General features: G+C 41.1%; 1 protein-coding gene across 1 annotated transcript in view; it reads left to right on the top strand.

The window, feature by feature from the left end:
- PCP4 (Purkinje cell protein 4) overlaps positions 1-9,520 on the top strand; it is a 47,853-nt gene extending 38,333 nt beyond the window's left edge. Inside the window, exon 3 of the mRNA XM_035115802.3 lies at positions 9,163-9,520. Within this exon, the coding sequence (XP_034971693.1) occupies positions 9,163-9,290 (128 nt within the window). The 3' untranslated portion in view covers positions 9,291-9,520. The remainder of the gene's footprint in view (positions 1-9,162) is intronic.
- Positions 9,521-13,960: the final 4,440 nt, after the last annotated feature.

Raw genomic sequence — 13,960 nt, 5'->3', positions numbered from 1 at the left:
GCAAAGAAAATGTACCTCCTAAGAACCCTCTTAAGCATGCTCAGTTTCCTTTTGCAATTTTTAACAGACCATGTTCTCATTTTGGAAAAGTTGCAAGCCAGGGGGAGAGTGCTTGCTGACATGAAAGCAATGTCTTCTCACCCCAGGCGAGAGGCTATTTGCAAGTCTGCTGCAGAGGCGGGTGTATCAAGAAACAAGGGCAGAAATTAGCCCAGCAAGCTAAGGCTTGAGCCATCACACCTCTATTGCACATGGTCAGAGCACACATTTCAGTCTTCACACAGTGATGGCACACTCAAAAGCAATCCTGGGGGAACATTTTTTTCTGTCAGGCGCTGCATTCCCACCATGCAGCCTGTGATGCATTGGGGACATAGACAGACCAAAAAAGAAGAAGAAGAAGGTGTGCCACCCCTTCTCTCTCCCTCTCTATTTCTCCCTTTCCATTGCCCCCCTTTGCTCTCCTTGCCACCTACATGAAGTGAGGTCAAGGGCCACATGCGCCCATTTGCCCACAGGTTGCCCAGGGTTTCCATACGATGACTCATTCCAGCCACAGCCGCAATGTGTAGAAGGCACCATGCCTGGCAAAGAGAGTGCACAGCCCCAGGAGGAGGCTGCGGGTGGTATGTAAACTGTTTGTGGCCCCATTTCCACTATACATTTAATGCCATATCATAGCACTTTACACAGCCATGGCTTAGGCCCAGGGAATCCTGGGAACTGATGTTTGTTGATGCTGCTTTTAGGAGGCCCCTATTCCCCTCAGAGCTACAATTATCAGAGTGCTCTGGAACTGTAGTTCTGTGAGGGGAATAGGAGCCTCCTAACAACTCTCAGTGCCCTTAGCAAACTCCAGTTCCCATGATTCTCTGGGGGAAAGCCTTTGCTCTTTATAAAGTGAGATGATTTGGCTTTGAATGCATAGCACAGATGGGGCCTGTGCCTGGTGCCAGAATGACCCAATGACCAGCTCTGAACATTGTGGCTGCTGCAGTGAAAGTTAATTGTCACATGGAGGCTGCTTCCCACATGGTCCTTGTTAATATGTTCTCTAGCTTTTACAGCATTGCTCCTTAAATAGCATAGTTTATAGGGGATGTTCTGTTTCTCTTAGTGGGCTTTGGATTTGATCCATAATAAGAAGCACCTTTTAAAATGTTGGCCAATGTTGATTTATGGCTATCTAAAAAGCTTTTTTAGATTAAATAGAATGTTTTCGCCACACAGCTCTGTGTACATTAATCTCCACGGAATGCATATAAAGTGTGCTCCTATTTAAAACACCCTTTCCCCCTTTCTTTCAACAACATAGGCAGGGCAAGACTATTCATACCACACTTTGTAAATTTGATGCCAATGTTAATTTAATTTCTCCCTATATTTGGCTTTACAAAAATCTAGAGAATGAGGTGAAAGTAATGTAGGGCTTGGGTAGTCAACACAACCAAAACAGGCCAAGAAAAGTTAAGGACCTGTTTAAATATAGCCGAAAGTGGAGAGGGAGGAAATTATATCTGAAAGTATAATCGGGGGATGTCAGGTACCCAAGTTGGCAGCTGACAACAAATTATTCAAGATGTTGATACTAAGGAGGGGTGTTTGCCATAAGCTGGGAATCACAGGTGGGCAGAGTGTTGTTGCTGGACTAGATGGGCCATTGGCCTGATCCTGCAGGCTCATCTAACATTCTTACCATTGCTCAACTAGGCAACTGATTTTTGGGGAGAAGCAATGGCTTTATATCAGTCTAGATGGCACAGCCACAGTTGGAATAATGTGCTCAGTTCTTTTTTACTGTTCTTTATTAATTTCTATACTGCCCTTCTACTTCTTCACTGCTTACTGCAGAAGTTGAAAACTACATAAGACAAATGGACAATGTAGTACTGAAAATAGACTTGTCCCACAACCAATAAGAAAAACTAGACCAGACTAAAATAACAGATGAAAACAGTAGCAACATCTTATTAAGAATTATTGGTACAGTTCTGGAAAAGCCCACCAGAATAAAAAATGTATTCCCAGCCCATCCAAAAGTGTCTGGAAAGGGGTGAAAGTGAACCTCTTTTTGGAAACCACATCAAATCCTGGGTTTTGCAGGTACCCACCCTCCATGACACTGATGGCAGGGAAGGAAACCTCTGAGTTGGACTGGGGTTCTTGTGGTGGTGGTAGTGGAGAGGAGGCAATTCTTGTGCTATTCTGTCTCGGGCCATTTGTAATTTTAAAGAGCCAAGGCAGCATGTTGGCGTCAAATATAATTAGAAGCTGGTGAAAGACTAGAATTTGTGAAGTTCTGCCTGTCCCACCTAAAGGGAAAAACGATGTGGCAGAACATGATTGGGAAAGGGCAACCAAAATGACTGAGGGTTTCTAGTACCTTCCATAAAAGGAAAGGCATTTAGAGCTTTTTAGTTTAGAAAAAGATGACTAACAAGGAACATGAAAGAGGTTTATGAAATTATGTATGGTGTGGATAAAATAAACAGAGAGTGCATGGCCATGGCATATTTCACACTGCTGGATGGGGAACAGGACTAGGCTCCTGGCCTGGGCACACCACCCTATTGCTCTTGCCCAGCATTGTTGGGGATGTGCTAAGCAGGTGGCCACAGGGAGGAGGAGAAGCACCTGGTTTTAGGCCAGGGTGCTTGCCTGCAATCTTCAAGTGAGAGGGCAGATCTTGGAAGGGGTGGACTGGAGGCAGAAGCTCCTAAGGCCTTCAGTTCTTCTTGATTGGCGCAAATTGCTCACTAGGAGCTGTCCATAGTGCTACAAGCACAAGTTTCCCTTGCTGTCTTAGTAGCCTTGCTTCCATGTCTTGTACAAAATACACTACAGCAGGGATTGTCAGACTTGAGGCCTCCAGGGTCTAACCCTGCCCCACAACCCTTAGATCCATCAAGTGAAGTCTGCTGCAAAATAAATATGCTTAGAACAAAAGAATTCTGAGTCTAGGGATTTGTTTTGAGCACTAGAACTAAGCAGAGGTCACAGCCTTTCCATGCAAAACCCCACTCCTGATTACCCCCCCCTCAACTTTCTTACTTTGGCAGTATGAATTAGGGGTGGAGGATGGTGTTACCATTGTTTAACAAATGGGACTCATAAGTCCTTGCTTATCTCCTTCCAAACACCCAGAGATCCTATTCTATCTTACACTCATCGGTGAGTTACAGACAGATCCTAACACTCTCCTCCATAATATTTATACCATTGGTAGAGCAATGGAACTGATTGGCAATAGATTCAGAATGGACAGAAACACTGTTTCATGCAGCACATAATGTAATTACAGAATTTGCTGCCACAAGCTGTGCGGATGGGTAGTTAGGTGGGTTTAAAAGAATACTGGATACCAGCAATTAGTCATTGCAGTTAAATAGAACCTCTAACTTCAAATGCACTTCTGGAAACAGGATTCAACACTATCCAGTAGGGTTCTTCTTCTTTTTCATGGATACGTTTTCCTAGGAGTCCATAGAATAACAATTTCCAAGGGAAATAAAGACATATTTGTTCAGCATTGTTAATCTACTGATTGCCTCTCCTTCTCGATGGAACAAAAAGGCAATATTTATAGATTCATGTAAAAGGAGCACATATCTTTCTAATTAGGCTGAAGTACTTTCACTTAGATTATGAGCCAATCATACCTGACTAGTTCCAGTATCCTTTCACACTCTGAATACATGAACCCCCACCCTTTCTTTGCCCCTTTTTGTGTAGTGTCCTTAGCTTCCATCTTTTCCTGCTCTTCAGCTTTGACGGATTTTTTTTAAACGCCTTTTTCGTAAGTCAGTCATGGGTCACATTGGCAATACGCTACCTTGGCATCACACATCCAACCAGATTTGATTATTTCACAGTGCCATCAAATCACTCAGATTGGACTACATGATGGCAGCACAAAGCCACATCAAAGTTAGGTCAATGCATTGGAAGAGGAAACATTTTTACCCCGCTTCTTAGCTCCCTGACAGATTGGTAAAATGGGCTTGCATTTTGCTAGCTGTAACTTTTTGTGCATGAATTGTGCTCCTTATATTTCCTTGAAGTTTTATCATTGGGTTGCTTCAGTTCACTTCAGCATACCATTTGCCTGTTCTGCTGGCACAAATGCTAACTGTATTGGAAAAGTGCCCGTCTTCTACCAACTATACTTCAGAGAAATTGTTTCTCAGCTATTGATTATTCTAGGCTGGTGCTGTGACATAGTGACTTTGTGCTGTCTCTGCCTACCATTTTGTGGAAATACGGCTAACTGAACTGAGCCCATAAGGGATCGTCCATTACCTTGACAAAACAAAACATCAATATAATATTGTGTATTGTTTTGTTTGTTTGTTTGCTCCCATGTAAATGCTTTGTATAGTCCAGTCTTATACTTCTACACTATGACCATTCATTTGAAAAGATCTTTAGCAGGGTCAGATCTTGATGGACTGCCTCCTTATGATATCAAGCCAGGGTTCAACATTTAAGGCCCTGTATAATGAAAAACCAAAGAAATGGCATATCTGCCATTCTCTGCTGGTAATTGTCTAGATTATATAATTACATGTTTAATTACCCATGTTTAAAGATCTCATTGAGGGTTAAATTATATCACTTGTGGCTGGTGCCATCCACAGGGGATTACAGTCAAATAAGATATGAAGATACAAAGTGTTTCATTAGGAGCTAATTGAATTACCTGGGTACACAATAATCCTCTCAAACTGTCATCATCATCTGTTGAAGATGGAGTCAGAGCATCATGCAACTCTCCTCTGTTCTGCAAATTGTGTACAAACGGGACTTTCAGTTTACACTTTCCTTTAGGCAAATACTGTGCTCCAGTCCTCTAAGTTTCTTGAGTGATGTGTTAGCTTTCAATTCATTGAACGTAGGGCATCTGTCTTAATGAAATGCCCGTCTGTTTTCCTTATGTAATATGTCCTTGTGTAGATCCTAGGATCTTTTCAGTTCAACCCATGCAGTTGTATTTCAGTGGAGGGACATTGGAATCGGACTGTTATTGTTTTTCTTTCTCTTGCACGCATGCTGACTCTGTGTATAATGACATACAGCAATGGTAAGATGCAGGCCTATTATCCTGGACATGTTAAAATTTTTAATGTCATTGCAGAGTAGCAATAAATTCCTGGTTGAGCAGCTCTGAATTAGCATTTAAAAAGCTAAACATTTTTCACTATGTCAATTGTTTTTGGGACGGGGATCATTATGCCTCTATTGGGTTGTAGTCTGTTTTAAAATGTAATATTATACATTGATTTCATGACTACTTTTATTTCTCATTTTTATGCTTATATTATTCACTGGTGTGTGTGTGTGTGTGTGTGTGTGTGTGTGTGTATGTATATATATATATATATATATATATATATATATATATATATATATATATAATCCCTGCTCTCTCATTATTACAACTGAGAAGAAAAGATTAGCCAGATACTTCAAAGGGTTGAACTGAAATAACATCCTAAATCTCAGAACAGAGCAACCATCCTACTGCACATTTATCAAAATTTAATTCTGCGCAAGAGATAAGAATACAGCACTGCCCAAGTAAGGCCAAGCAAAAGGGGATTTAGATTGACTAACACCAGTCATCTCCTTGATCAAAGTGTAATTTGCAGCTTAACAGAAGGAAGTTCTATTCTTTCCCTTTTTTGGTAGTTATATCGAATCATTCTACTTGATGTTAATGGATAATATGAATATGCTCTGGTCACCAACTCCTTTCACCTAGGGAAATTGCTTGGTCACAATAAAACCTTTGAGCAAAGTCCACCTGGTACATTTACTGAGTCTTCTTGCCCAAGTCCTATTGAGTAGATCAAGTTTCTAGGGACATTGTCACATTGGACCTTAGCTGTCTTTGCAGCCCTCTTGGTAACATGGATGCTACATCACTAAATGTGCAATCCTGCACATGCCTACTCAGAAGTAAGTCATCTGTGTTTGGTGGGACTTACTCATGCATAAGTGTATGTAGGATTGCAGCCATAGGTTACAAAACTTTTGAGAGCATGGAGCCCACAGAAATAAATGAATGCTGAATCCAATTCCATCATTTCCTTGACTGAAGCATTTCCTTGAAGATTTCTATGTGGTGCCTAAATGTCCTGGTGATTAAAATCACGAGAGAAGTAAGCCGTTCTCTTTAGCAATGTAAGGAATACATTCCTTTTCCTATAATGTTTCCAAAGAGCTCGTGCAAATACTATACATCTTTCCCTCTACTGGGAGATGTGACTATCTATGAGGTTGAAAAGGTCTCTTAAAAAGAATTACAAGCACAGGCTACAATGTCCTGTTGATTTCAATGGGAGAGCTGCTCAGTCAAATTAAAAGCTTAAAGTCCACCAGTCTTGAGCACTTCTTGCATATGTCCTAGTCAACAGATCAAGTTCTCAAGTTTCTCTCACTGAAATCAATGGGACACAAGACAAGTGCTTGACTGGCTAGATCATATCCCAAATTCACCTGTAGAGGCTTGTTTATAGATGGAGGAGGAGGATTCTATGTGCAGCAGCCTATGAAAATTGGCACTGGAACTTTGGTGAAGAACATGAGGAAGACAAAGATAGCATGGCTGAAGCACAGGTCTAAGGTATCAGTCACAATGTTTGATGAATCTCATGCATTTTACATCTGTCTAGCCAAATGAGCTCCACCTTGTGTACATGGTCAGCGCCATGTCGGACAATGATATGGGACAAAAGACGGCAAATAATCTTTATTGCTCAAAGGACTCTATTGCCTTATGCAAGTTTTTGAACCAATCCTGACCAGATGATTCTATCCTTCAGTTATAGTAAGTTGAAATTTGAGTAGGACAAATGATCTAGTAGTGTAATTTCATCCCTCCAATGTTTATTTCTCTAAAGCAAACCCTTGGAAAGCTTGCTTAAACACAGGCACACATAAAAGCACAGATTATTTTGTATTCATGACTCTACAGAGGAATGGTGAATGCTTTTCATTTACCAATATTGCCATCATTCATTTGAGCTCCAGCTTAAAGAGTAAATCAAGAAATTAGCTGAAGGCTTGGTCATGAGTAATTACACTCACACTGCATATCTCAGGAGTTTTCTCGCCATCCATCCATCCCCTTTTTATTGATTGTGCTGTACAGAAACACATTATAAAGCAAATATATTTGGTCTGCAGCTAGACCGAATAGCTCATTTATTTCCACAGTTATATCATTTGAAATAGGGTGCTGAGGTGATGAAATGATGCCAACTGATTTGGCTATGATCTACATTTTAGTTTGCTTCAGCAGCTCTAAATATGTTGTTATTATTGCATGAATAAATAAGAGGTTTGTTTCCTAAAGAAGATACATTTTTTATGGTACAGCCTTCTCAGACATGCAAAATGGTTTCTTTTCACTTGCATGATGAAACCTTTATTTCCTTGGACTTTAGGAGCAAACATAAAAATTTATGTCAGGATATAGTTTGGCAGAATTTGCCCTTTGAAAATATTTTTTGTGTGTCAAATTTGGGCAAGCAAAACATTTGAGAAATAATTGTGGCAGTAAAATGGCTAGATTGGTCTGGAGGCTGAGTAGGGAGAAAGTTACAGTTTTGATTACATCACAAGCTAAAATTAAGGGTTTAATGAGTAGATCAATAGGCAGTGAGGATGCTAACTGAAAATTCTCTCTCTCTCTCTCTCTCTCTCTCTCTCTCACACACACACACACACACACACACAGCGGAGGCTGGTCCATTAGGATGCCTTAGTTTTCCCCCAGTCAAATTCCACCTGTCTGATTTCTCCTTACAGCCATTCCATGGGGTGGCACTGCCTGCCAGTTTAGTGTTGCCCTTGAAGAAGGCAGGAGGGAGGAGGATATGGACAAAAAAAAAGAATGTGTCTGTCATTGGCTCTGGCTCCACATATTGTTGGTCTCCCTGCTGTCCACTTTGCCATCCCCAAAAGATAGAAACCACCATTGTCAATTCAGAATTTTAGGTGTTTAGGAAAGCTAACTTAGGTTCTGCCTGCTTTCTCTGGAGTTGTTTTGTTCTCCTGTGGATGGGCTCTGCTGTAGTTGTGTAATGTATTTTAGTAGTATGCATGTGTGTGTTGGATGTTTGTTGTTTTTATGGCTGGCTTTTATTAAATATTTTACGTTATATTTTATTATGTTTTATATTATTAGAAAACTACATCAAGAAGCATCCCTTTACCCTTAATGGCAGCCTAGAAGCATTTTGAGCAAATAGACTGGCACTACTTGGCAATGTACATAAGGGGGGGGGGCATTCAACAAGCTGTGAAAGGTTGTATTGTCAACCCCAGAGCTGATTAAATGTGTCTCATTGAAATGTCTACTTTAGACAGGTTTGGAGGAAAAATGAGCTTTGCTGCTGTGTTCATGCTGATCAAGGGGCATTTTTTCACAACAGCAGCATCCATCCATTAAACACATGCTGCAATTTCAGTAACATGTCCAGAGTGTTGCTTTATTGCCCTAAATGTTTGCTTGTGGAATTCCTTCCGAAAGAATACCTGGGAGTGTGCTGTGTAAATCTGAATTGTGTAACTCTTCCCACTACCATCACCATACACACATGTACTTAATTATTCTCAGGGATTACAATTGTAATCCAATCCTATGCTATGCAGTTTTACATAACAGTACCGTAATAATTGAACTCATTGGGACTACTTCTAAGTAAACATGTATAGGATTATACTGCACATATTACTGATAAGCAGAGTCACATTAAGGATATTGGAACATATACTGAGAAAGTATACCAGAAATATATAGTATATACTAGTAGAAGGTTTTGGTTGATGTGGTGATAAATTTTGGTTGATGTGCTTTTTTTAAAAAAAAGAATTAAGGTGTCAAAGAAGTTGAAAATGTCACTAAGGAGGAATACCTGAATGCCTTATCAGTTAATTTTCCATTAGGTTGAATTGTGCAGGAAGATTATACAATGAAAACTGGAGATTTTCCTAAGAACACTTCTCATTTTAAAACAAAATAAATATCACTAACTAAATAAAACGTGCTCTTCTTCCACATCTGGTTCTTCTTCTACACCTCCTGTTTCTTCTGTCTGAAATGTGCGTCAAGTTGTGATGACCTTTATTTGTTTTTGTTTTTTTGTTTTGGCACAGATGGGGAAAAGAAAGTTCCAGAGGACTTTGATATAGACATGGATGCACCAGAGACTGAGAAAGCTGCAGTGGCGATACAGTCTCAGTTCAGGAAATTCCAGAAGAAAAAGGACGAGTCCAAATCTTAGTCTCTACCTCACAGTTCCCACCATCACCACTTCCTGGTCTGTCAGGAAATAAATAAATAAATAAATCTAGATGCATGTACAGAAATTCCCACTATTTAAAAGTCCATCGGCGGGTAGTGAAACAAGTATGCTTGTTGCGTGACTTCATCTGTATGTTTATCTCCAATCTCAATTCTTCTGCAACTCACCATTTCCCTTGATGTTCAAATAAAACGTTAGGATGAAGTTGCTTTAACTTGTCAGCCTTGATCTGTCTTGTTATATTAATCCAGCAAGCGCAGTGCTACAAATTAAAAACAGCCCAGATGCCTATTTTCCTCTTCACTTAAAGCTCGGAGACATAAACACAGCACCTTATGTTATCAACTTATTTTTGCTGAGGAATGAGAGCATAAACTCTCAGCTCACCTTACCTCGTTTGGTGAATCCAGATGCCAGCCATATGTGACAATGGACAATATTTTCCCTTAATGAGGTGAATGTGCAGAATGCCATAGTGAGCTGGGTGGTGTGGAAGGGAATGTAGAAGGAGGGGGCTCTGTGTAGATTTGAGGGATATGTCACTATCTAGAGAAGATGGATACACCAAAAGTATTTAATTTATTCTCAGAGAATCCAAGGATCAATGTGTCCCTAAGAAACAACACAATCTCAACACAGTTGTTCTCCAGGGGCCCCACCAATAGTTTCAGTATGCTGGTGACATACTGCAGGACAACTGGAATCCATCTGGGTTCTGCTTCACCTTTTCCCATCCCAATCTGCACTGCACACTAACCACTAGAGATTTCCTCTCAATACCCTGTTGACATTTGCAAGCCTAGATAAGCTTTCCCCCTCATATACTTGTTACATAATTTCTATATATCCAAGGCCATAACACTTCAAGGTTATCAGCACTGTGGACTTAAACCGGTTGGAGCAGTCGTAACCCTCATCCTGGAAAACATAATTTGGGGTGACACAGAGATGCTAAAGAATTCTCAGTACTTTCACAAAACTAAAATTTGCAAGATTCTTTGGGAAAGGTCTTTGCTGTTAACTGGCATAAGTTTGCTGGTATAATAGATACACCCAAACAGATGTAGGAGCTGCATTAGACCAAGTTGGACCATCTGACTCATAACTGTTTAAATGGTCAGTGGCTCTCCAAAGTTTCAGACAGGACTCTCCCAGCTCTACGTGGAGATGCCAGGGGTTGAGCCTAGGGCCTTGTGCATATAACATGTGCTCTACGGCTGTTCCATAGCCCTCCTACTGCTTTTGGAGTTCTTCACCTTAGAACATCCACCAGTTTGGCAGCAATGTGCCTACAGCCAAATGATCACCACCTATTCCACCTAAGGACAAACCATTCTTCCCTGCTCCCCAAAAGAAGTCAATCACACCACTTCCAGTCTAAATAGTTATAGAAATGCAATGATGTTGTGATACTTAAAAATGTGACTGCTTTAACATTTTAAAATGTATGTTCCAAGGCATAAATATTTATCTAAATCAGATCGATAGCCTTCATAATTACAAATAGATGCAAGGAAAAATATTTATTTATTTGATAGTCAAGGTGGCTTGCAAAAACTGGATTGCAATGTCACAACTGTCACAATATTTAGACAAGATACTGCTACATTCAATACAATACAATAAAATTATGTCCAATATTTTACATGTACAAGAGATCAATATAGAGAAATGGGAACTTCTAGTTTGAAAATAGAGTTATGGAGATGGTTTATTTCTAGAATTATTGACTTTGACAGTTATATTGCCATAACAGCAGTCGGAAGCCATTCAGTGTGAAAAGTGGGACATATCAAGTTAATAGAAAGCTGTCCTATGATGCTTGCCATTTACTGAATTTCTCCTGCATTTAAATGCAGACTCACTTGCAGATTACTTGGAAGATATCAAAGGTGAGCCAATAAAAAAAATTATATCAGCACAACCTGATATGCTTGATATTTAGCAGTAACCTTTCCTTTTTGGGTGGGATCACGTGATGAAAGGCAGCAGAGAAGGGATGGTGTCATGCATTCCCAGCGTCTGTCAGTCACAAGATGCTGGTGTGGCTGTCTTGACACAAGCCACTGTGTTGCCTTATGTCAGGGGTCAGCAAACCTTTGCAGCAGGGGGCTGGTCCACTGTCCCTCAGACCTTGCGGGGGGGCGTGGACTATATTTTTTTGGGGGGTGGTGGTGAATGAATTACTATGCCCCACAAATAACCCAGAGATGCATTTTAAATAAAAGGGCGCATTCTACTCAGGTAAAAACACGCTGATTCCCAGACTGTCCACAGGCCGGATTTAGAAGGTGATTGGGCCGGATCCAGCCCCCGGGCCTTAGTTTGCCTACTCATGCCTTATGTCCTATGCATTTCTGACTGGGGATTGTAACAGCACCTCTTACGTGAGAATAAAATGACTACTTTGTGTTTCTTTCTGCAACATAGAGTGGCTTCCCTCCATATAACAATAGGATGAATGCCTTGGTACACAGTTTAGGTCACTATAATTACAGGAAGGGCCACCTAAATATGTTTACCTAGTGATTTCAATGGTCCTACAAATTGCGCTGAGGCCAGCATTAGAGCTAAGTATTAAATAAACATAGACACTGGTAATCTCACTTTCCCTCTTTAAAGATAGCTATCCAGTCCATTTTCATATACTTGAACATGCAGTGGTGCACATATTTCAAACAAATATACAGTAGGTGAATTATTTTTTTATAGACATCACATTGCTTTTCTGAAGCAAATGATAATGATTCAGCTGGGAGTGCCTGTCTGAACCTCCTTCCACCACAAAGGTGAGTAGGGGAGAATGTGGGGACTTGTGATGGTGGAGATTAATATCAAATGGCTTTTGAATGCGGAGAGGTAGTAAAGACTACAGTTGGTGTTGCAACTGGCAGTGGGTTCTGTCTTTTCTTTCTTTTACAACACAAAGGTGTGTGCCATTTGAAGCAGTAGCAGTAGAGCAGCAGTTTTGAAAATGGAGACACTCAGCTGAGTTGGTTGTTCTGATCCAGCCCTATTTTTCATGTGTTGACTGAGAGCCAGGGGCGCCAACTTGAACAAAACATTTTTTGGGGGGGAGGCAAGGAAAACCCACCCCACATAACTGATCACATGACATGGCACACACCCCATTTGAATGACAAAGCTCATCAACTTGGTGGTGGCCCTCTCAAGTATTTTAGGGGGGGGGAAAGGCCCCTTGACGTTGGCTCCTATGCTGAGAATGTACACATTTTACATCACCATGTTTCTCTGAAAACTGCATGGAAGGGGAGCTTCCCATCTCCATATTCTTTGCTGGGAACAATCACAGTACATGGCTATTTTCCGTTGTATTATGCACTATCTACACTCAAAGTACAGAATGAAAAGAGCAACAGCATTTAGTCCCCCAGAATGGTATCTGGGCCAAACTATACCCCTCAGAGCATGTGTTCCACTGGTGGGTTGTGACACACTAGTGGATCGTGGCCTGATCCAAGGTGAGTCAAAGCAGGTGCACTGCCAGTATGTAAATGGAGGGTGAAAGATTAAGAAATAGGTCCCAAAATGCATATTTAGCTTGAAAATAGTTCCTGGGTCTGAAAAGGTTGCAGATACTTGGCATAGAGGATGAGGTGGGCAGATATGTAAGCAACGTAAAGGCTAATAAAGCTGGCCCTACCATTAGGCTAGGTGAGCCAATGGCCTTAGGTGGCAGATGCTGGGGGTGGGGAGTGGTGGCAGCTCCCCAGCTGTTCCTCCTGAGCCATTAATAGTCACTTTTCTCTGTTGGAGGATAGAGCTGTGTATTCCATGTGCCACTGGCCGTTGTCCCCTAACTAGTCTTCTCCCTTATGAGGAGAAACTGAGGATGCCATCACATCACATCACATCATCCAGCTGACAATCCAGTCAGCTTTTATACATGAAATATTCAGGACACCATCTTGTTATTCTGAGGCGCGGTGAACGAGTCAGCAAACTCAATATGAGCTGTGGATGATGTGTTGCTGTTTTAAATGTGGGAAGGAGAATATAAGTGTTCTATGCAGTTTCCCTTCCACACAAGTAGTGAAGACATAGGAGCCAAATGCTGTATTGAATCTGGCCAATTCTTAGCAGGAGGGTCAACAGCGGAGTGTATGCAGGCATGAGGGAAATTGTACCTAACGCACAGGGGTTGTGATTAAATAATGAAGATCTACTAAAGTCTGTCTGATAGCATTCTGGAAGAAACCAAGAACATCCAGTTAACAACAACACCCACTTCCTTTGGCCTGAGAACGGAGGAGAATAGAGCACACAGGTTGAAGAAGTTCTCTAAAACCTCCACACGAACAAAAAGCCGGTTTGGAAAGCACAGTGTCTCTTTGATGCCGTAATCCATCCCATGGTCACCACCACGTTTCAATATTGTGATTACAGCATCAAAGAGACTCTGTGCTTTCCAAACCAGCCTTAAGTTTGCCCAAATCAAATCCACTACCTTAAAACACAGGTGAAAGGTGAGATGACCCACAAATTGTAGGGAATCATCACCTTACCTTCCAACGAGTTCATCTGAGGGGCCCTGAAACTCTTCTTTCCCCAGACAACAGTGTTATAGCACCCACTTCTATTTTTAAGGTTTCATGCGCCAGAGTCTGCTTCATCGGACACAATTTTAG

The sequence above is a fragment of the Zootoca vivipara genome, chromosome 4 (genome assembly GCF_965207765.1).
Source record: "Zootoca vivipara chromosome 4, rZooViv2.hap1.1, whole genome shotgun sequence".
Classification (NCBI taxonomy): Eukaryota; Metazoa; Chordata; class Lepidosauria; order Squamata; family Lacertidae; genus Zootoca; species Zootoca vivipara.
This window is presented reverse-complemented; position numbering and strand designations above follow the sequence as displayed.